Below are 23107 nucleotides of genomic sequence, written 5' to 3'. Positions count from 1 at the left end.
ATGGCGAGGTGATCTTGGACAGTGAGAATAAGCCGATGGAGCTGGACTCAGTAGCCGCCCCGCACCTGCCCACAGGGGGTGGAGATCAGCCCTTACCTGAGGGGGCACGCAGGTGAGGAGGTCCACACACACACACACACACACACACACACACACACACACACACACACACACACACACACACACACACACACACACACTCATCACACACACACACACACACACACACACACACACAGACACAGCAGGAGGTCAGAGCTGGACTGACAGTATGGCAGGGCTCTACGCTTAGATTTTTCATTAGGAGCACCTGTGCCCCTAAGTGAAAAAATTTAGGGGCACAGATAAAAATTTAGGAGCACAGTGCGTTTTTGTGACACAGCTTCATTATCAACATAGCCTGAGTATCATCCTCCGTAGTGACCGCGCTGGCTCAATACTTTCGCTTGCTGACCACGGAGTCTGACCCTGCAGCCACCCCCGGCAGTTGGAATTCAGATATTCGTTCAGTATCTGAATAGCCAATAGGCTCGCTGATAGTCTAAGCCCCTCCCCAAGCCCTCTTACATATTCAACTGAAATACAACAACTTGATGATGGCGATGTGATGTCTGTAACCAGGACATTTGATAGTGCTTGGTGTAAACTGGGACATTGCCGTCCGCCAAGACCTTTGACGGGCTTTCGGCACTGACACTGCGCAGCTCTTGGGCAGTCACACTGGGCGTTTCTCTTCTGTTCACTTTAATGGTTTTAGTTGACAGTTAATATCTTCATAACAAGGTTGGAACAAGCGCAGCCCCATTTCAGTGTTACTTTTTTTGCTGTCACACTCGACGCATATACACAGACACAAACTGGGAAGGAGAGAGGGTGGGGGCTGCTCCGTGGGCTGTGCATTTGGCGCATATTAAACAACGCAACTAGTAGTTTCCCAATAAAATTTGAATCATAATGCCGTGGATCCAATACTATAATATCATATAATATTGTCCTTAAGTCTGAGCGATGCATTGATTATTTGTTTAGGGTACGTGTTCTGCCAGCTAAATGCAAAGGGGAAGGGGGGCTATATTAGCAAACAAGACGATTGCACAGTTAGCCTGCTAATTTTAAATATGATCACCTGGAGCTAATAGCCTTCACATGGCTTAATCCATCCCTGTTATCAGTCCGCTTGAGGTTTTTGCTTCGGGAAAGTGAAAAAATGAGGTCCTAATTAATCTTCAGATGGTGTCGGTCCCTGACGGTGCCATAGGCACACGTTGTATGTCTCCCTGAAATCGTAGGTTTTTGACGGACCTCGACAAGTTCTACACTCCTTAGTTACCGTTGCTGAGCTCGGATTGGTTGGCGGCCGTTTGTGGGAGGGGTTTTGCGAAAGGCTAATTCCCTCATTAAGTGAGATAATTTCCAACTGCCGGGGGTGGCTGCAGGGTCAGACTCCGTGGTCAGCAAGCGAAAGTATTGAGCCAGCGCGGTCACTACGGAGGATGATACTCAGGCTATTATTAACACACAGATACAGAGAATATACTCTTTCCACACACAAATAAACATTCTGTAGGGGTAGGCCTACAATCAAAATCACTTAGAGCCACTTTTCCAAATTCCCCTCAGTAAAAGGACTAAAATAAATATTACACATTTATATCTATATTCACATTAATTTCTATACGCAGCTGGTGTTTCAATTCAGGCCTACACAGCAGGATCTGGCAGGGAGCTGGGATGAAATTGGTCAGGGGGGCAGATTTTTTACAAGAGAGACCAGAGAGGCAATTACACTTCTGTCCTGAAAATACAATGACTCGCATATGGATATGCTATTTAACCTATGAGGCTATGATTAGCCTACCCATGGGTAACACATTTTTAAAAAAATATGTTTTATTTGGTAACAGTAACAGCAACTAAGTAATCTGAACATTACCCTTTGAAAAATAGGCTACAACATTGTTCTATACTTGCATTTTAGAATTGAAACAAAAAACAGTGGATGCCATCCAAACACATTTCCTCTAAATAACAATCTGGCAATATTGAAGGCTTGCACATCAAAAACGTGCCCTACGCTACACCCCGAGACTGTCCAACAAAATACTGACTTCACATGACGTGACGTGATGATGATGACAGTTGAGCAAGTGTGCGCACAGAGAGAGCCTGCTATGTGTCCTCCCCTAAGGTCTCAGGACGAGTAACATAAAGTACCACGTACTTACAAGATAAGTGTATGTAAACCGAAGCTATTTCTTCTCACAAAGTTAACAGGTTGAGCATTTGTTAGCATTTGTGCTAAGCGGAGAATTAGCAATTCTAGCGCCAAAGTTTCTCTCCAGCTCTTCTCCGTCCGTGGAAGCGCTCGATACTCCCGACGCTTAGCTTTCAAAACTCCCCCGACTGTTTGTCTGTCTGCCTCTGTCTCTCTGTGCGCAACGCGCACGCGGTCTTTTGCGCATTCTCTCGTTCACACGTTTTTGCGTTTCTCTATGGGGTGTATTTATTTTAGGAGCAAAATACAATTGAAAGGGTTGAAACATCTACTCGCACACGTGCGCCCTTTTCATTATTTCGTTCGCACAATCATTTATTTTAGGGGCATATGCGAGCAAAATGCTCGCACTGTAGAGCCCTGCATACCGGGGATTTTCCCGGTGGGCCGACGCCCCTCGAGGGCCGATGCCCCTCTTTTATATATATACAGTCCCAGGAAAAAGTTTGTACACCCTTGGAAATTTCTTACCTTTCTGTCAAAATTGGTCATAAAACATGGTCTGATCTTCCCGGAAATCACAGGAAGGAACAACCAGAGTCTGCTTTAACTAATTCAACCCAATGGTTTACAAGTTTTCATATTTTCATTGGCCATAAGATGTAAACATTCACAGGACAGCAAGGCATAAGTAAGTACACCCTTGCATTCAATAGGTTTTAACCCCAAGTTAGTCGCAATAACCTCAACCAGATGTTTCCTGTAGTTGCAGATCAGATTAACAAAACAATCTGGATGTATCTGGTCTCCCTCTTCTTTAGAAAACCGCCTCTCGTCAGCAAGGTTTGTGGGATGTCTGGAGTGCATAGCTTTCTTGACTTCATGCCATATAATCTCAATTGTTTTTTGTCAGGGCTTTGACTGGGCTATTCCAGAATGTGTATTTCATTATTATGAAGCTATTCTAAAGTCGATTTGCTTCTAAAGTATGGGTTGTTGTCACATTTCAGCACCCATCCTCTTGTGTGCTTCAACTGTGTGACAGACTACCTCACTTTTTTTCTGTGAAATATCTCGCTAAACTTCTGAGTTCATTGTTCCACTGATAATAGCAAACTGTCAAGGGCCTGAGGCAGCAAGGTAGCCGCATATAATGATGCTCCCGCCACCATACTCAAAGGTGGAGATGATGTTTTGGTGAAGGTGTGGTTCTCCAGTTCTCCTCCAAACATGACATTGTGTGTTCCCCTGAACAATTCAACTTTGGTTTCAACGTTGGTCTACAGAATATTTTGCAGTAATTCTATGAAGCATATAAATGCTTTTTCGCAAACCTCAAAGGTGCAGCAATATTTTTTTGGAGAGAAACCCCATTAATTTTAGATTGTCAGAATGAATCCCATTTTTAGCTATTCTTGGTTACATCTCCTCCTCTGAGTATGGTGGCGGGAGCATCATTATATGCGGCTACCTTGCTGCCTCAGGCCCTTGTCAGTTTGCTATTATCAGTGGAACAATGAACTCAAGTTTATTGTGATATTTTACACAAAAACGTGAGAAAGTCTGTCACACAGTTGAAGCACACAAGAGTATGGGTCCTGAAATGTGACAACAACCCATACTTTAGAAGCAAATCGACTTTAGAATGGCTTCATAATAATGAAATACACATTCTGAAATAGCCCAGTCAAAGCCCTGACAAAAAACAATTGAGATTATATGGCATGAAGTCAAGAAAGCTATGCACTCCAGACCTCCCACAAACCTTGCTGACGAGAGGCAGTTCTCTAAAGAAGAGGGAGACAAGATACAAACAGATTGTTTTGTTAATCTGATCTGCAACTACAGGACAAGTCCAGTTGATGATATTGCAACTAACTGAGGGTTAAAACCTACTTAATGCAAGGGTGTACTTACTTATGCCCTGCTCTCCTGTGAATGTTATGGCCTTATGACCAATAAAATATGATAACATGTAAATGTTTGGGTGGAATTAATTAAAGCAGACTCTGATTGTTCCTTCTTGAGATTTCCAGGAAGATCAGACCATGTTTTATGATCAATTTTGACAGAAATGTAAGAAATTTCGAAGGGTGTACAAACTTTTTCCTGGGACTGTATATGTGTGTGTGTGTGTGTGTGTGTGTTTATATATATATATATATATACAGGGCTCTAAATTAACGCACGCCAAATGCGGGTGAAAAATCATTTTGGCTGGTAGAAAAAATCATCCACTAGCCAAATTGTCCGGTAGCGCGCGCCCGACTGAATGTTAAACAGCTGCACGCATAGATCTGTAGCTGCCGTCTGATGAACGTCAAAACGTCGCCTACATTACCCATGAACATTAGTCCTACCGTCATGATGTAGCTCACACCCATTGGCTGACCGTTAATCACAATAAGGCAGCCTCACATCCATTGGCTGCGTGTTTGATACCCGCGCGCTGGAACTAGTGTTGATAAAATATGTTCAATGAGCGGACTAGCGCGGATTACTTTGGTTTTGTAGGTTTTGGTCTGATGAAAAATAATGTGGCAGTGGTTAAAGCACGGTTATGTGTCGATGAATGCAAGTAATAGCAGCGTTGTGACAGTGAAATAGAGTATTGGTGGAGCGAAAACGGCGCGCGTGAGTGGAGGGACAGGAGTTAGAACAGCTGTCTGTCAAAACAGTGTGTCGTTGCCGTCAGAAGCCGTCTGATATTTGCGAGGTCCTCGCAACTACAAACGATGGAGTTGTCGTTTCCTAATAACGCCCACGCCATCGCAAAGACCCTGCACGGGTATGACACAAGTAAGTGAAAAAAAGATAACAAAAACTAGCGACGAAAGTAACAAAGTAAGCATGGTCTCCGTGGTGTTATTGGATATCTAGTTGACATAGCGTAACGGTAATTGTCATTCCAAGCGCATCGTAAGTAAAGCTAATATGAATTTGACCTGGAGGAACTTGAAGGTGTCACGCAGCAGCAGCATAAACACACAATGCAGACATCATTCACGCACTGTGTAGGTGTGTGTGCGTGTGTGCGCGCGCGGGGGGGGGGGGTGTCTCCTGTCCTCCTCTCGTCTCCTTCTCCTCCCTTCATCTCTTCTCCCCTTCACCTGTCTTCTGTGCATTGTCCATGGTATTTAACCCAATGTGTGTGAAGTGATGCTGTGTAGGGGATATGAGGTTTTGCAGTGTTTGGTTGTGTGTGTGTGTTTGGCTATATTGAAAGTCTGGTATGTGTGGGACATTAGTGTTGAAGGCATGCTGTGTTTGTGTGAGTTGTAGGCCTATACTGTATATGAGGTTTGGGTGATGGTGTGTGAGGTAATAGGCTAGTGTTTGGCTTTCTGTGCAGTATATGGAAATGGAATAAAAAATAATGAAATGCAGGTAATAAAAAATATAATTACTAAATAATTATAGAATAGACTGAATTATATTGAGTATAATATTGATATTGTTTATCTGTGTTGAGGACATAGCCTAGTTTGATAAAATAATTAAAAGCAACATAATTAATGCATGTTTATTTTGGTGAGATAAAAATGGCTAGTTGAACCTTCGAGCTAGAAAGAAAAAAAATGTCTACTAGCCAAATTGGCTGGTGGTGGAAAAGGCTCATTTAGAGCCCTGTAGTATATATATATATATATATAACAAAAAGTGACCGGCGGCCCACCATGTCATGTTGACGGCCCTTGGCCAGGCCGGTTCTAAGGGGTAGCATGCTGTCTTTGTGGTGGAATGGTACTGTTTGGTAATTTTGTAGAGTAGCCAGTGAGAAGCCACTAAGCATATTATTGTTACTACCAATAGATGTCAAGAAGACGCTTTTGCACACTTCTCTTGCACTCCCCTGGAATCAATAAATGATACTCTACTCTACTCTCTATTCTGTGGTTGGGCAGGTGCGTAGGATATTATCCTAGTGGGGTTGTCATTCCAAGGTAAATAAATCCCGCATACTGTCCATTCCATCAACAAACTTGAAAAGAAGGTCTGATGACCGAAACGTTGTATTAAAGTTTGTTGGTGGAATGGACAGTGTGCAGGATTTATTTACATTTGACTACCAATAAATATGAATTTGGATATTAAGCTGAGGTATTGTGTTATTTGTCATTTAATAATTTATCCCTCTGTTCTTGTCTAGTCAAGCCAGACTGTTGAGGCAGAAGTTAACTAGTGTACATTGACTGTACATTGCAAACCTTTTTAAACCACCATCTGAAGCAAGACGCTCCAAACCCAATAGTGAAGGTCTATGTGCCTAACATTAGAATAGGTATGTGTCCCCCTCTCTTTGTGTGTGTCAAAGGAGCTGATTTGACTGTAGAGTGCAGATAAGGCCAGTTCATCCTCAGCTGCTAGGGGCTCTCTTCTCTCAACTTCCAGGTTTTCTGCCAGCTTACATGACCAATTAGATTCATTTTAAATAAACAATTGAATGTGGAGTCACTGCTAAAGTCCAAGCACGTATGGTGTTTTTTTGATACCTGAAAGAGCGGGTTTTTTAGTTAAATTGTGCACCTTTTCCACTAGGCCACAATGTTAAAAGACGTGAGACAATTTAATGGCAGTTCTCCGCTAATTACCGTTGTGTGGGGCCGGACTGAGCCAAAAAATGCCCAGGCCGTTTTGTTCTCCCAGTCCAGCCCTGCAGGAGGTGAAAACATCAACACACACACACACACACACACACACACACACACACACACACACACACACACACACACACACACACACACACACAGCAGGAGATGAAAGCATCAACACACACACACACACACACACACACACACACACACACACACACACACACACACACACACACAGCAGGAGGTGAAAACATTAACGCACACACGCACGCACGCGAACAGCAGTAGGTGAAAATTTCAACACACACAAACCACACCACCAACTCGCACACCAGTAGGTGAAAAGAATACCCACACACACACACACCACACCACCAACACGCACACCAGGAGGTGAAAAGAAAACACACACACACACACACACACACACACACACACACACACACACACACACACACACACACACACACACACACACACACACACACACACCACAGGAGGTGAGAAAACATAAACACACACACACACACGCGCGCACACACACACACATACACGACACCTGCCTCTGGAGGTAAAAAAGAGTACCACACACACACACACACACACACACACACACACACACACATACACAGGTGCACAGCCAGATTTCAACAATTTCAAAACAGGTGTAAATACAGAAACACTCACAAATGTACTGTACACTACGCATTGCATATTTTTTTTTACACCTCTGTGTATCAGTCTGACGACTGCATTGCACACTTTTTAACTGCAGAGATCCTAACGATGATGAGCCACAATGTCATGACTAGTCTCTGACTAGTAAAGACTCTTCTTTAGGGATGCAAATTATCGATTAATATATTAATCATTAGTTGATAGCCTTATCGATCGACTTACGATTAATTGATAAGCGGCGTTTTCCCTCCGAAATCTCAATGTTTCTCGAAAAAAAAACCCTACTAAATCTAAACATTTTAATTAAAAATTAAGAAAAAATACCAGATTTAAATTAATTCTATTTCAATTCTTTAATCCAAAGGTGATTTAAATACTCCCACTATTCACACCCCTCTTCACACACACTCTTCACATGCCCATTTCACCTGGGTCTCATTGTTGATTAATTGCGATTATTATATGGTGTGACGTCATCGGTCGAATGCTCCATTCATTTCAACGGGGCTCCCCAACGTTCGCACGTCTGTTATTTTTCGATAACGGACGGGTTGGTCTATAACAGACCGCTGTCAATGGCAACAAGACTTTTCACTGCTAAAGCGACTTTTCAACAAGACTCTAATCAGCTGCTATGATAGACAACACCTGTTGTCCTGGCTACCTGTTGCCTAGCGGTGTTCCACAACGGCACTGCTTTGTTTTGCGCAGCAACAATCTTTTGACATTAAAAACTATAATAGACTTAACATTAAATAGGCCTAAAGAAATGTCCCCGCCATGTGTGAATCATTTAAGTATATCCATATAATAAGCGGGTTAACTTTCGGCGAGTCGGTCGCTTTGTGGAATAGCAGCACTTCAGAGAGAACTCCGCTCCGCGTCGGGGTCTAAAGATTCTCTCTGTCGTGCTGCTATTCCACGGTAGCGACCTTCTCGCCGAACGTTAACCCTTACTTAATGGTTTTTGATCGATTAATGTCGATTAATCGTTTGCTTCCCTACTCTTCTCTTTCATGTAGGGCTTCACGATTATGGAAAAAATGACTATCGCGATTATTTTGGTCAAAATCGGAATCACGATTATCCATCACGATTTTTGTTTTTTTTGCAGAATTTTCAAATACAACCAAGAATGAATTATCTACGGGATCAACAAAATAAAACTGAATTTTAATAATTATTTAAAAGGCAATAACATGAAACTTAGATGGACAGATTTCTGGCCAGAAACACCAGCCAGTTCTGTCTTCAGGGACACTCAAAGGCAGGTCACTATTGCCATAATTTAATCCCGATTGACATCACAATTTCGATATTATGATTTTCGATCCTTTTCAACTAATGTTGCAGCCCTACTTTCATGGCTCTAGTGAATCACTTCCTGACTCTTCTCTTTCATGACTTTCTATAACACCAAAGCTTGAGCTGGCCCTGTCCCATGCCAGGCTCTATGGCATGATGTGTGTGTGTGTGTGTGTATGTGTGTGTACTCTACCTAACCCTGTGCTAATGAACTTAAATGGAAAAAAAAACCTACTTAGCATCTGTGCTAGTTGTTCTGTTTATTTCCTCTGCACGTTGTATCTGCTAGCGATGTTGGCTATGATCATGTCCTTGATTGTAAGTCGCTTTGGTTAAAAAGCGTCTGGCAAGTGCAATGTAACATAATGTAATTTAATGTCTACTACATGGCATGATGTCTCCAGGTTGTGCTTTGTGGCGTGGGAGTTTCCTAACTTCGTGCTGAGGAGCAAGGAGCTGCTTGGGCGCTTCGCCATGCAGAAGAGGCATCTGCAGCTGGCTGGCTTTCTCCTGGTGGAGGTAGGTTCAAACACAGCCATGGAAGCAAGAGTTGGGCTTATCACATTGACCTCAGTGTTCCACTTTTAACCCGTTGAAACACAGCGTTATAAATTTGCTGTTACCAGAATGGCAATGACAGAGTTTAGTTTCATGTATTTGTTAGGGACAGATACATAGCATGTAGGTTGCAAAACAGCCAAACAGCAAGCATCATAGCATTTATAGCAAGAAGCTAGTTTCCAATGCTCGTCCCTAGAGTCATAGTGCTTTACTAATGGCCATGGGTTATGTTATAGTACAGTAGTACTTTTGTAATTAACCTTTCAATGACTATTACAGTGTGCCACTGGTGGTACGGGGTGCATTATGGGGTTAAACAGAAATGGTGGTAGAGGGAGACTTTAACACACAGATCACCATTGATATAGTTCCAAGTGGGCGTAGAACACAGCGAGTGCGGTCAAGATATAATATGTAACTTATTTTTATTCATTTTTGCTTAATCTCTGCTTGTTATGCAGTAGTTCCATGTTAGTCTCTAGTGAACAGAAAGCCGCTGCTTAGAATTATTTGAATCTACGTGAATGGCACCAGCCGACTTCCTGTACCCCGGTTGTCACAACTCTGGGGTGAATTTCTCAAAACCAAAGTTGCTTACTACATTAGCTACTTTGTTGTTTTCAATGCATTTTCCCATTGGCAACTACAGAAGTTGCTAACAGGCTAACAACTTCTCTTTTGAGAAACTCACCTCTGAATTCCATGGCTCTGGGCACAAGTAGCCTGGTTATCCCGACTGCAACTGTCTTGTGCTGTTTTCAGGCCGCACCAGTTAGATTAGATTAGGTTATATATAACTTTTAGTACCCAAAGGTAGATTTGGTTTGCATATAAGTGATGTCCACTCATGCAAAAGATGCAGAACATTTCAGACACACATAAAATACAAGCATTTCATACTGAACATTTGACCTGTGTTTCTCAACCTTTTTTGAACCCCCTCGGCGTCATCACAAACCTCACAACGCCCCCTTGACATCATCATAAGATTGTCAACGCCTCCTTTAGTATTAAAAAATCAAAAGGACTAATGCCCCCCAATGGCAACTAGGCACCATCCCCTCTCAGCTGTATCCTTATCAACGCCCCCCTAGAGCTCACCAACGCCCCCTGGGGGGCTGTACCGCCCCCGTTGAGAATTTGGACAATTCCAAAAGTAGTGCATTCTATTAGATGGTGTCACATGAAGTGACAAGGATAAAAATATATAGTAAACTCATCAGTATACAATAAAATGAGGTAATTGGGAGATTGATAAATACATTTGGAACTAAAGTGCTTAACTGCGAACCACCCTTCTGTTCTTTCCCGCATGTGACCAAGTGTTACCCGAATTAAACTGCTGAAGATTTTTTAGTTGTTTATTTCCAGAACTCATGCTACACATTCTTTAATGTTACCTTTTTCATGAATACTTACCACCACCATCAAATGTACTCATTATGACTGGGGAAATGGCACTTTTCATGCATGAAAAGGGGGATCTTCTCAATGGTCCGCCATTTTGAATTCCAAGAAATATACATTTTTATCTGCAAAAATGACTGTACTTGGGCTGGAAAATATTAGTTTATTACTCAGTAAACTTTCATGTAAAGATCAAATTTGGCAATAGGCAGCCCAGTTTCAATGAGCAGCATAGTTCAATGAATGTCCGCGAATTCTGCGCGACAGCGCAACTTAAACCAATCACCACGATTTCCCGCAACTTTGAACAAATCCATGTCCGTAACGTGTTGCGCTGACTTCACTGACGTCTCTATTGTACATCATTGGAGCACTGAGCTAGACTATGGGTGTGACATTGGGAGCACAGAAAAAAATGGCATCTATTCTATAGGGTGCCTCAATACGGTAGAGTTTGGCAGTCTGAGCTACAGCAGAGAACACCTCTACAATAACATCTAGCTGTCCAAGTTATCAAAGAAGCGTTTGTAGTGTAAAATGTATCACTCATCACTTAAATTGTCTTGGGCTGATTCAAAACTTAGTGCGTGAACATGCCGTGAGGAGGAAAATTTGTATCATTATGTACATTCGACATGACATCAACGCAGACATGCACATGCAGACAGCAGTGCATCCTGGATGAAAATGCTGCATGAGGGTTAGATTTCCTGTCAAACTTCGAAATTTCGTCGGCGTTGCGTTGACGAGGTGACATGTCACATGGTGTAAAACTATCGCGGGATGAATGCGGCTGCAGTCAGATCTTGCAACCTCTGCAGTTGCTTATCCCCTTCAACGCTCGTCGGCGGACTGCCTCCGAGGTCACGCACCCATGAACTGGTTGGTCAACAACTCACTCACGTGTGTATATGGGTCTTGTCTCACACCTCAACACAAGTTTGCGCAGGTCCCCACTTCAGCTCCTCCTCACTGCCTGTCCCCCCACTCCTCACACGTGGTGTGTTAGTAGAGCAAACCGGTGCGAGCTCATCGTCTTGTTCATATTTGTGGCCGACTGCAAATGCGCTGTATTTAATAACACCCACATCGTGACAACAAGTTCTCGCTCACGTGCTTCCGTCAACGTTGGTCGACAGCAACAAAGTCGTACGGGGCTATTCACATAGCCTGACCAGAGGCGTGTGTTCACTCACCGAACAGCGTTTGTATTAGGGATGTGCTCGTTATTCTTTCGAATTTAGAATAGTCCTGTCGAATAAAAAAAATCTAACCAGTCTCAAAATCCACATTGTCATTCATAGCCTATAAAATGCAGACCCTACATAAAAAAATCTTGCTGTGTTAAGTGACAAATGAAAACTGCAGGGTTTCATTAAATAAACTTAGTACAATGCTCATCTTTCATTTCCAACAAGTAGGCCTAGGCCAAGGCGAGTGTGTCTGAATGCGTCCCGCCCCCCGCCGACACACACACTGTTTACAGCCAGGGAGAAGCCACGCATCTCGTGCATTTCAGGAATGGGCATTGGACATTTATCAATAAATCGTTGACACTGTAAATCTGTAATTGGTGATGGTTTAGTAAACATGGACTGTCATCTGCAACTATTCGGGAATAATGTCACATCAATTTGTGTCTGATTTGGCCAGCGGAAACTTTTGCGAGGTAAGCTACCCAGCTGTTAGCCAATGTCAGTGTCAACAATGGCAGGTTATTTCAATATCTCTAACGCTAATATTAATAAGCTAACAAGCGAAGTAAACATGGTACTCTTAGCTGAGGCGATTTCATCTGGCTCACTACACTATAATCTGCAACTATTTGGGGGTCGTTTCATATGGAGTTTCTTCGGATTTGGAAAACAAACTTTTCCGAAGTTAAAAAAAAAAAAAAAACACCCCTGTAGCCGTCCGAATCGGGATACTGTCTGTCAACAATGTCAATTGCTAACTAATGCAGCCCAACTATCAAACAACTGTTCTTCAGTGGGGTTTATTTTGCCGTGGCTCGAGAATGGAAGGGGGGGGGGGGTATTTCACGTCACAGACACACAGATTCCCTCTTCCAGTGAGCGTGCTGCTGGATGTTTAGAGGTGTACAGTACGCTCAACCGCATTTTCTAGCGATTGCTCCCCCCCTCTTGCTGTAGATGGAAGGCCACAGTAAATAAATAGAATATTGAACTCTTTATGATACGTCGGCGGAATTTACATGTTTTCAAAGGATGACGGTGGGAGTCCTTCAGTCAGCAAACGCACGTCTTTTTTTTTCGATTCTCGCCATTAATGACCCAAATAAATAGGCCTGCCATTATTTTATTGTTTGAAAGCCCGCTACGCAGCTTATGAGGTTACTACCTAGGCTACCAAGCCTACCTCAAAAATACCAAAATGACCACTGAAAATAATATACATATTAAAAATCGCAACAAAAATCGCACCTTTCACTTCATGCCGCAACAAAATCGCAACAACGCAGTAAGAAGCTCCGCAACTTTTATCGTGATTTTCTGGAAATCCTCGTGCACCATCTGGCAATTCAGATCGCGCATTTTTAAGAAAATGCCCGCGATTTCCTGGTGGGACTGATAGTTGCAGTACCTTTTTTGACCATTTCCTGCACAGTGCAACTTTAAGTGTGTTGTGGATCTGATTAAAAAAGTAAAAGACTATATAAAACAGCATAAAAGGCAACAGAAAAAAAATGTTGTCAATGAAATGACCTCCTTGTATTTTCTGGTTGACATTACATTCAAATATATTAAGTAATTAATTAAATAGTTGTTGATGTTAAGAAAAGGGAGCACATGGTGCACTGCATCAGGGTAGAACAGTGCATGCTTTGCATTGCTCTGTAATTAAATCGTTCTCTCTAATGTGACCTTTCACCGGTGGAGGCTAAGTATTCTTGGACGCATGTTCTTGCTAACACCTGGGTCAGCAGTGTCTTCAAGTGCATGGCATGGTCTTACTGCGTCTGTGATAAGTTACCTGAACTTAATTAAAACTGTGTTTGGCCAAGTAAGAAGAGATAAATTAACACTCCATGAGTTAACATCTTCAACCTTAGAAGGGTATTGGGCACCCAAAATATTCCTGTTTTTGTATGCTCAATTGTGTGATGTGTTTAAATGACATCATGTTTTTTTTCGGTGTCGGTTGTTGTTCCAGCAATCTCGCTGCGTCTGACGGGCATTTCGGGATGAGTAGAGTGGCCGGCTTTGCCACACTTAGATCTCTGTTTGGGTGTCTTAATTATCTGTGTGGCTAATCCAGCTTGGTTAGCGGCGGTGCAGCTAATTCAGATGAGCTATGGGACGTGCTGAAGTCAGACACTTTTTTTTTCTATCCCTCCTTTCTATCCCTATAGCCATTAGTTGCTTTGCGTGCCTGCGCACATGCTTATGTATGATTGTGAATGTGTGTTTCAATATATGTACGTATATATACAGTGTATATAGATATAACTAGTTCTTTTGCACAGGGCTGGGAGATGTCATCTGTAAGTAGGCCAATCTCCTTACTGCACGGTCCTGGATGAGGCCAGCTCAGCTTAGCTGGCATGAGCATGCTCGCCGTGTAATTTCCTAAACGCACCCAATTCCCCACCCACGTCTGGCATCAGACCTGATTGGATCACAATCAACCTCACCCAGGGTCTTTTTTTCTGCACGTGCAACACGTCTCCCTTGTAGCATCAACCCATGTTTTAGTGCTTATGATTTTGGACAAGTGAAAGATTATGCTGACTCATTGAATAGGATGATAATCAAATATATGGTGGAAGGACTAAGAGTAGGGATTATTTCCATCTGAAAAATATGTTAATGATCATGCAAGAACTGTGGAATAGGGGTAAAAATATATTTTTTCCTACATATAATCATTGTGAATTGAGAACAGTAACGCTCACAATTTCCTCCTTTTGCAGGTGCCATACTACGAATGGCTGGAGTTGAAATCTGATTGGCAGAGAGTGGCGTACCTGACAGACAAGATGGGCAAGGCCGTGGCAGAGGAGATGGCCAAGTGAGAGAGAGAGAACTTGGTAGAACCTGGTGGAACCGTTCGGAACCTGGCTTGGACGGATGAGGAAATCCGAGGGTTCCGGGGGATCAAGGGTTCTAAGCCCCCGGACACCATATCCTAAGAGAACCATTCACTTGATGGAGCCTATAAAACTCAGCTCGCTTGGAAGTCCTCTTTTTTAATAGATATAACGGAGAGAACTCTCAAACATTACAGCACTGAAGCAACAGCAGTAAGGTAACTTTGTATGTGTTATGTCAATACATCCATTGGACCATTGAACCAAATACCTTTTACTGTGAGACCATTCCAGTTAAAAGCTGCCTCAAAACCACGCGGCCGAAGCTACAGATGAATTATCACATCCACTTAAGCAAGTATGGAAGTTCTGGAAGCTCTGAAAACCCCTTGTTTATCTCTCTGAGAAATTTCTGGAAATGTTGAGAGATACACACATCTCCTGTGTCTCTCTTTTAAAAAAAATAAATTATCTGGTTGCCTTGACAACAGGGGCTTTCCCTGTTACCAAGGAGACAGCTTGTGAAGGCTTGGATGAAAATAAAGATGCTCAGAGGTGCAGGGATGCCCAAGAATCAGAGACGATCAGCAGGAGGGCAAAAACAAACAAACATGACGAGAGAAATGCTTTCCTTTTCATTTGGTGTATGAAAATGGCCGCTGAAAAGCTTTTTTAGCAAAATCAAAATACATTCAAATATGAATTAGTTCAGAGTGGAGTACATATCGTTTATCACTTACAACCTACTCAGAGCTTTGGTTTCACACTAGTCGTTGGTGGAATGTGTAATGGGTGGTAAGCTACAAAGTTGGTTAAATTAGAAACCGGGTTACCAAGAAGTGACCGTAAACCTGTGAGTAGAAGAGCACATGAACATGTTTGCGGGTGAAAAATCGGAGCCTATGTTCTCTTATACTAACAGGTTTATGCCTGCACCTGTGTTAACTGAATCAGAATGGTAACTTGTCTAACTTCGTAGCTTTTCCTCACTCTGATCGTCCAGTTGAATTCACCAGTGAACACACATCTCATTGCAATGGTGTTCTGTGGAAGTGCATGTTGTGACTGAGATGAGATGCCTCATGTGGCTGTTGTTATTTAAATATTCTTCAGATGTGTCTTGTCAAGAACAGAACTTTGTTGAAATAAAATATTTGTTGAGAAAATAAAATATTTAACAAGATGAAAAGTAGTTTCAGCTTGTGTATCACGCAACACATGTCGGACCTGCCAGTCATGCCAGGCATGTCTGCATCATTTTAGTGTTATGTACTTTGGGGTAATCTAAAGAAGTTATCCCAGTATTATGTTTTATTGTATTGATTGGCCCAAGGTTGGCTATTCTACTGTGATTTAGTTAATGGTAATGGAGGAAATACAAACAAGCATCTGTTTTGGAGTAGAGCATCTGATAATGACAATAATAACTAGAAAGGAAGAGTTAATTTGTAAAATGGTGTACCTCCCTTTTTTATAATGTTGGGAAATTGACATTTTTCTATGTGGCATTCCATTGCATTGCATGGTAAAAATGCATTTTATATTGCTTGAAACAGTATGTTATCAAAATATTTGAATGGGAAGAATTCACACATAGGTGGTAGGACCTCTGAACTGTAATTTTCAATAATAAAATGCAAAAGTCAAAAATGGTGGATACACCGGTTTGCAAATTAACTCTTCAAATGCACTGAGAGAGTGCAGACCTCCGTCAAGGATGCTGTTTGATAGAACATTTGACTGTTGCACCCTATTTTTTTCCCAAGTCCTTGTTTTTGTGGAGATAGAAAATGAAAGGTCAAAATTCTCCTTATCCTGCAATGGTGAAGAATCTTTTTTTTTTAAATCCTGGATCCGGATTGTGATTCGGATCACCACCAAAATTGAATCACTTGTTCCTCTTGTCATTTCAAACACCTCTACAAAATTTCAGTAAAATCGGTTCATAACGTTTTGAGTTATCCTGCTCACAGACAGACAGAAAAACCTATGTGACGGAAAACACAACCTCCTTCACAAAGGTAACATTGATGATGATGATGATGATGATGATGATGACGATGATGACGACAACAACGATGGAGATGATGATGATGACGTCAAGGATAGTCATGACAATAGCCATCATTGTCATCACCATGAGCCTACCCTACTAGCAAGCTTGCCTTAATATATATATATATATATATATTTTTGTATTTTTTTTTTTTGCTTTGATACCATCTGTCAAGGGCACCCTGTCTCGCCTCAAATGCCCTCTTAACAGTAATGTTGGGGTTTTCACTGCATTACTATTCCTAGGTCAGTGCGTCACATATTACTGTCCGAAGGGGAACAGAGAGAGAGGGGATGAATAGGCTGGGGTTACATCAGTTCGTTGTGTCCTAAGGCCAGGCTATGCAAGTCCTATTGGTGCTAGAGACAGACAGCAGCGACCAGCACCGCTAGACTCAATTATGTAACACCCCCCTTCCCTTCCGCTTTGCTCCGTAATGCTTTGGAACAACTGGATGGAAAAAAATATTTTTTTTTCCCAGATTTGTGATCTGAGTGTACATCAAGATGTAATTGCTTGCAACAACTAAAAACAATAGCTCCTGTATTCTATCTTTTAACGTGTATCTATTTATTTGACTTGGAAAAGGATGTAGCCAGACTTTTTATTATTTTTAATAGTAAGTCTGGCTAGTGACCACAGGTCTCTACAAGGGCACCTGTTTATTTCGGGATCAAAACGTGCGTCAGTGGTCCATGATGCCCCAACCTTTGGGTCGCCATAGTAACAGAGGCAGGCCAGCCTCACTGGAGCTCTTCATGGCTTTGTGCAGCTTTGGAAATTATGTGTGAATTTGTAATTGCTATCAAGATGTGCGTAGCACCTGGTCATCCATGAATATTTTAAATCCATATTTGAGAACTCAGATGGCAATCATAGTACATTTCAATTTCATGAGCCATTCTTTTCTTATTCTACTGATGTTTTCACGTCTATGAAAACTCCTGTTCGTTCAGGACATCTTAGTGAAGAGAAATTATTTTTGTAAGTTGTGGTTATCTCCAGGCTTAAGATCAGAAGTTCAGTTGCTTCCAATTATACTGATGTTCACCATGAATTTTATAAATTGTCCTTACTATTAAATAATACTTGATATATCGCCTAGTGATATTAGTTGAGGCCTCGACTCAAGTCCTCATACTACTTGGGAAGTACCTTGCAGTTGTGCACGACAATATTCCAGGAAACTGGAAACTGAAAATGACAACATCAGAGAGAGAGAGAGAGAGAGAGGAAAGCCCCTGACTGTTGGCAGCAGTGGGACCCTTGCTGAAAGCGATCCACAGCATCTAATTGTTCCCCGGGAGCTGTTACCAGGGAAACGCCTCCTTGCTTCATGTGGCAAACTTAAGCAGTCTCTCTCTCTCTCTCTCTCTCTCTCTCTCTCTCTCTCTCTCTCTCTCTCTCTCTGCACTGCAGTGGAGCTCTTTTCTGCCTCTCGCTTTTACACTCAACAACAACATCGACACGGGTGGTCCTTTTTAATGTTAAGTGTCTTCAAACACACAAATGTTCATATGGTTTGATCAAATGAGGTGTGCGTATATGTGGAAGTATTGGAGATTGACAAAGAAAAGCATTGATTAAACTGCAGACAATATCTAGGTGGTTCCCAGAGGTCAAGCATTTATTTTGTGTACTTGTTTGTCCATTTCGGTGCCCTTCCCAAAACAGTGACACATTGAGGACAGGAAGATCAGAAATCAGGAAATCAAATGATGTCTCTTTTTCCTCTTGTGTCATCTTTCCATCTGTGACTCGGCGGACATCATGGACAACAACGCATCATTGTTTTTATTTACCATCCAGCTATATGGTGCTTTGCATGGTGATCCAGGCAGCCCCATCCCCATCACCACAGCAGAGATGGAGATGGAGATGGAGCCTGATGCAATTAAAGGAACAGTACTGAGGAGGAGAGAGCAGGAAATCTGCTGACATCACCGCCTGGAGCCTCCCAGAGCCTGAGCAAGGGAGAGAGAGAGGAGAGACGGCGAGAGGAAGAGAAGGAGGGAGGGAGGGGGAGAAAGAGAGAGAGAGAGAGAAGAAGGGACAGAGGGAGGGGGAGGAAGAGAAGGAGGGAGGGAGACAGAGAGAAGGAGAGACTGAGGCAGGGAGAGAAGGAGGGGGAGAGAGAGGAGGCACGATGGAGGGAGACCAATGAGAACCGAGAGCAAGATGAGGGAGAGGGAGGGAGGCAGAGAGAGAGAGATAGAGAGAAGGAAGGGAGGGGAGGGCAGACAGAGAGAAAGAGATTCTGAAAGAGGGTGGGAGGGCATAGAGAGAGAGAGAGAGAGCGAAAGTGAGAGGGGCAGGAGCGAATGGCCCGGTAATCAGAGAGAATACTGCAGCTCTCTATCAGATTCCACACGCTGTCAGCGACACGCCTCACACACAGAGACGCACACGCAGGACGCAGGCACAGGCACACACAGACTCTCTCACACACGCACGGCGCACTCACACGCACTTGCCAAGCTGAGTGCCGTTGCGCCGAGAGAGTGCGCAGGCAGAAGAGAAGGAGACAGAGAGAAGGAAGGAAAGAGAGAGGGACACATGCGATCCTGAAGGACATCCACCGATGCGCCACAGTCCTTTTGTTCCTCCTATGTGAGGCGCTTTATTTTTCGGCCTGCCTGTGATATTTTTGTTTTGGTTGCGCCGGAGCCGGAGCCGGATCCAGAGCAGGTGCCATGCCGGGAGAGACGGTGCACAGAGAGAGAGAGAGCCCTCCTGCCGGACTGCTCCACAGCAGCACGCACACAGACCTACATACGGGCTTGCCTGGTCCAGGTGAGACTCAGATGGGGCTGGAAGGATGGATGGACGGATGGATGGGTGGATTCGTGGATGGATGGATGGATGGCTGGATGGGGTCTGAGATTGTGCGATATTACATACACACAGGCTAGGCAGAGGTGTGTGTGTGTGTGAGTGACAGAGAGAGAGAGAGAACAAACACTGGAAGAACTGAAAAGGGCTGAGTGGTGGTGTGGTGGTGGGGAGCAGATGTGCTGGTTGGGAGGGCTAAGAGAGATGGAGAGAGTTTAGCATGTAGCCTGTGGAGACTCCCACACCACATGGGTCTGGGTCTGGCAAGGACCTGGGAGAGAGAGGGAGAGAGTGTAGGCTACTGTATGTTTGCAGTCTGCTGCCTGAGGTAGCAGCTAGCAATAGCCGCACCCTAAACCTCCATCAGTAGGCCTACTGTCCCACAAGAGTGTTTGTCCCCAGAGCTGATGGAAAACTGACAGACACACACACACACGCACACTTGTTCAAACCACACAAAACGTACACAGACACACACGTGTGCCCATGCACACGCACACACACACACACACACACACACACACACACACACACACACACACATGCGCGCGCTGAAACCACACAGAACAGTCACACACACACACACATAGTGGCTAGTTTTTCAGCTCGCTTGGCCATGACACAGCATCACTGCAAGAACCCCACCTCACTCCCATCCTGTGGTCGCGATGTAATCAGCACAGTCTGGGGATGGAGGATGGAGGCCCAGGAAGAGGGTGGCTCACTCACATGCCTGACTGGAAATGAAATTTTGTGTGACGTAGTTTGATTGTGACTTTATCGTCTTGATGAAATTAATCACTTCGTAATGGTTTAGGGTGAACGTTCAAATGTCTAAAGGCTTAAAGGTTTAAAGACCCAGCTAGAGCTACACCATTCTTTACAAAGTCATGTAAGCTATTGGTATTTCGAGCTAAGTTTTCCACCAATAATAACGTTCCATGCGCTGTTAGTTATAGTGTCTGTGATTGCTTGCTTTCCCATATAGACCGACATCAAAACTCTTAAGGCCTTCAGAAAAACTCAAAATACTGTGAAAGTGTTTGTGTCTGTACGCACTGTATTTGAGTATGTGTGGGTGGGTCATGGATCCGATGTGAGTATACGTGCTTACATGCATGCGTGTAGCCTGTGTATGTGTATGTGTGTACGTGCATGATTGTTTTCGTGTGTTTAAAACGCTTGCATGCTTGCTTGTGTGTGTGTGTGTTGTGTGCGATCTCTGCCAGACATAGCATAGCATGGGATGAGATTGACCTGTGTTGTGCCATGTGTTGTGTAGCCCATGTGCCACCTATGTGTACGTGCCACCTATCTTTAGATGGGTAATCAGCTCTGGACAGAACGGATGGGGTGGGAGGCGGCCAGGCTTTGGCCTGCATCACAGAGTGCTTGTGGTTATCACAGTTACCACACACACCCTTAAGACTTCACTGTCTTACTTTCATTACATTACATTAAATTACATTACATGGCACTCTACTTAGCAGAAGTATCGGAATACTTTAGGTGTAGATACTAAACAGATAACATTTTATTTTAGGGTTCATTTTAGCCTAATGGGACAAACAAAGGGACAAGAGCGACAATGGTGACAGAAATAATTGACTTTGTACGGAGGAGCTGGCGACAAGAGACACTTTGAGCTACTACAGTAGTTGAACTTCAGCGAATAGGTTATGTATAATAGTATAATAAGTAGTAGTAGTATGTATAATAAGTAGTAGAGCTAATGAGCTATGATACGGTTCGGCGACATCCGCCACAGCTAATCGCAACGTCGTCATGCTTGCATTCCTTTTGTATTGATCATACTCTGTCGCTTTTATTGCATGCGTGTGTCGCGCATGCTATGAAAACAGTCTAGCGACTCTTTGTAGCTTTTGTCCCTTCTGGAGTGTTTGTAGGGTAAGACATGCCTAATTGTCCATATAAGTGACTCACTGTCAATACAGCCTTTATTATTGATATTATCAACAAGGTTTTAGTTTAACACATTTTAAACATCACTCAGACAGTAATTCATGTAGGCCTATTAGTGGCTTACATGTGAACTCTGAAAGAAAGGGTTATATACATGTATGGTTCAGGTATTTAAGTTGTACTTTCACAACATGTACACACATACAGTGCCATCAGCTTAACACACTTCCTGCTGCTTAGCCCACACATTTAGTATTAAATGCTAAAAGCCAGCAGTGACCAGGCTTTAAAAAAAAAAAGCCAGAAAGGAAAGTAGCATCGGAAACGAACATTGATTTTCCCCATTATGACTTGCTGCTTAAGCAGCCGGTTTGGAGGCAGGGTGCTACAGCATCATCAGCATCAGCAGGTTTGCAGGCATTTCTCGGTCGTGTGAGGGTGATGTCGGTCCACATCACTGTGGCTAGCAACACATGGACGAAAATAAAAGCCTGACATGGCAGGGCAGAGCCCAGGGTGCGGCAGGGCTTCGGAGGCAGCTCCATCGGGTCGCTGAAATGTCTCATCCCCTCTTTAGCTGTCCGTCATCTCTTATGGCTGATACTGTAGGGCCTTGGTCTCCAAACAAAGGCCCGCGGGCCAAATTCGGCACAGGCATGGCAAACATTTGGCCGGCCCGCCATGAGGTCAGAACAAATGAAAACATAAATGTGTGTGATTTTCGATCACTACAACTTCAGTGGGTCACATCCTTCCAAAGTATTCACAGAGAGTTAGATCTTATGCTAACAGTCTCATAACAGACATTGACAAGAAGAGAAAATGGAAAAGCGAACATCTGTTCTCTGTCCAGACATCTATCTTGTTTCTCATTGGGTTGGGGTGTTGGTTTGGCCCGCAGCCTCACTTGCTCTATTTAATTTGGCCCTTGGAGAAAAATAATGGGAGACCACTGCTGTAGGGATAGGCCTATCTACATAGAGCCATGTGGTATAGGCTTTCTTAGCGTGAATCTAACGCCTTTGTGGTCATTATATACACAATCGCTTACAGTGTGATTTGTGGTGTAATGCGGGTGTAATTTCTTTGTTATTTACCTATCTACTGAGTCATCATTGTATGTAAACAGTCTAAGTGCAAATTGTGATTGCTTACACTACCAACGCCACTGAGAGATTCTTGACATGGTGTCTTCACATCTGTCTAATTGCACGTCTATGTTACAGGAAATAATAGTTATTAGCACAGATTTAGTTTTGATTGGTTCCTGTTGACCTACTCTCGATCTGTCTGATCCAATCACATCTCGAGAGAGGAAGAAAGCAGGAACAGTGCAGAGCTAGTGGGGCAGACAGGCAGCCGGTGTCCTGTCTATATGAGCGACCCGTCGAGATGTGATTCTCTAGGCTACTGAGCATGCGCACGCATGCGCACACCCTCGCGGTGGTTTTCGCGGGTGATTGCCCATCGAAGTGTGAGACCGC

At 43.3% G+C, this 23107-nt stretch overlaps 2 protein-coding genes across 4 annotated transcripts in view; both read left to right on the top strand.

The window, feature by feature from the left end:
• tbrg4 (transforming growth factor beta regulator 4) overlaps positions 1-16847 on the top strand; it is a 33144-nt gene extending 16297 nt beyond the window's left edge. For all 3 annotated transcript variants that reach the window (XM_063198619.1, XM_063198617.1, XM_063198618.1), the window contains exons 9-11: positions 1-112; positions 9198-9312; positions 14696-16847. In XM_063198619.1, coding sequence (XP_063054689.1) covers positions 1-112; positions 9198-9312; positions 14696-14797 — 329 coding nt within the window. In that variant the 3' untranslated portion in view covers positions 14798-16847. The remainder of the gene's footprint in view (positions 113-9197; positions 9313-14695) is intronic.
• Positions 16848-19159: 2312 nt separating this feature from the next.
• Positions 19160-23107, top strand: part of nacad (NAC alpha domain containing) — a 37335-nt gene continuing 33387 nt past the window's right edge. Inside the window, exon 1 of the mRNA XM_063198616.1 lies at positions 19160-19661. Coding sequence (XP_063054686.1) covers positions 19562-19661 — 100 coding nt within the window. The 5' untranslated portion in view covers positions 19160-19561. The remainder of the gene's footprint in view (positions 19662-23107) is intronic.

Source organism: Engraulis encrasicolus, chromosome 5, assembly GCF_034702125.1.
Source record: "Engraulis encrasicolus isolate BLACKSEA-1 chromosome 5, IST_EnEncr_1.0, whole genome shotgun sequence".
NCBI lineage: Eukaryota > Metazoa > Chordata > Actinopteri > Clupeiformes > Engraulidae > Engraulis > Engraulis encrasicolus.
The sequence above is the reverse complement of the archived record's forward strand: the minus strand, read 5'-3'. Positions and strand labels throughout refer to the sequence as shown.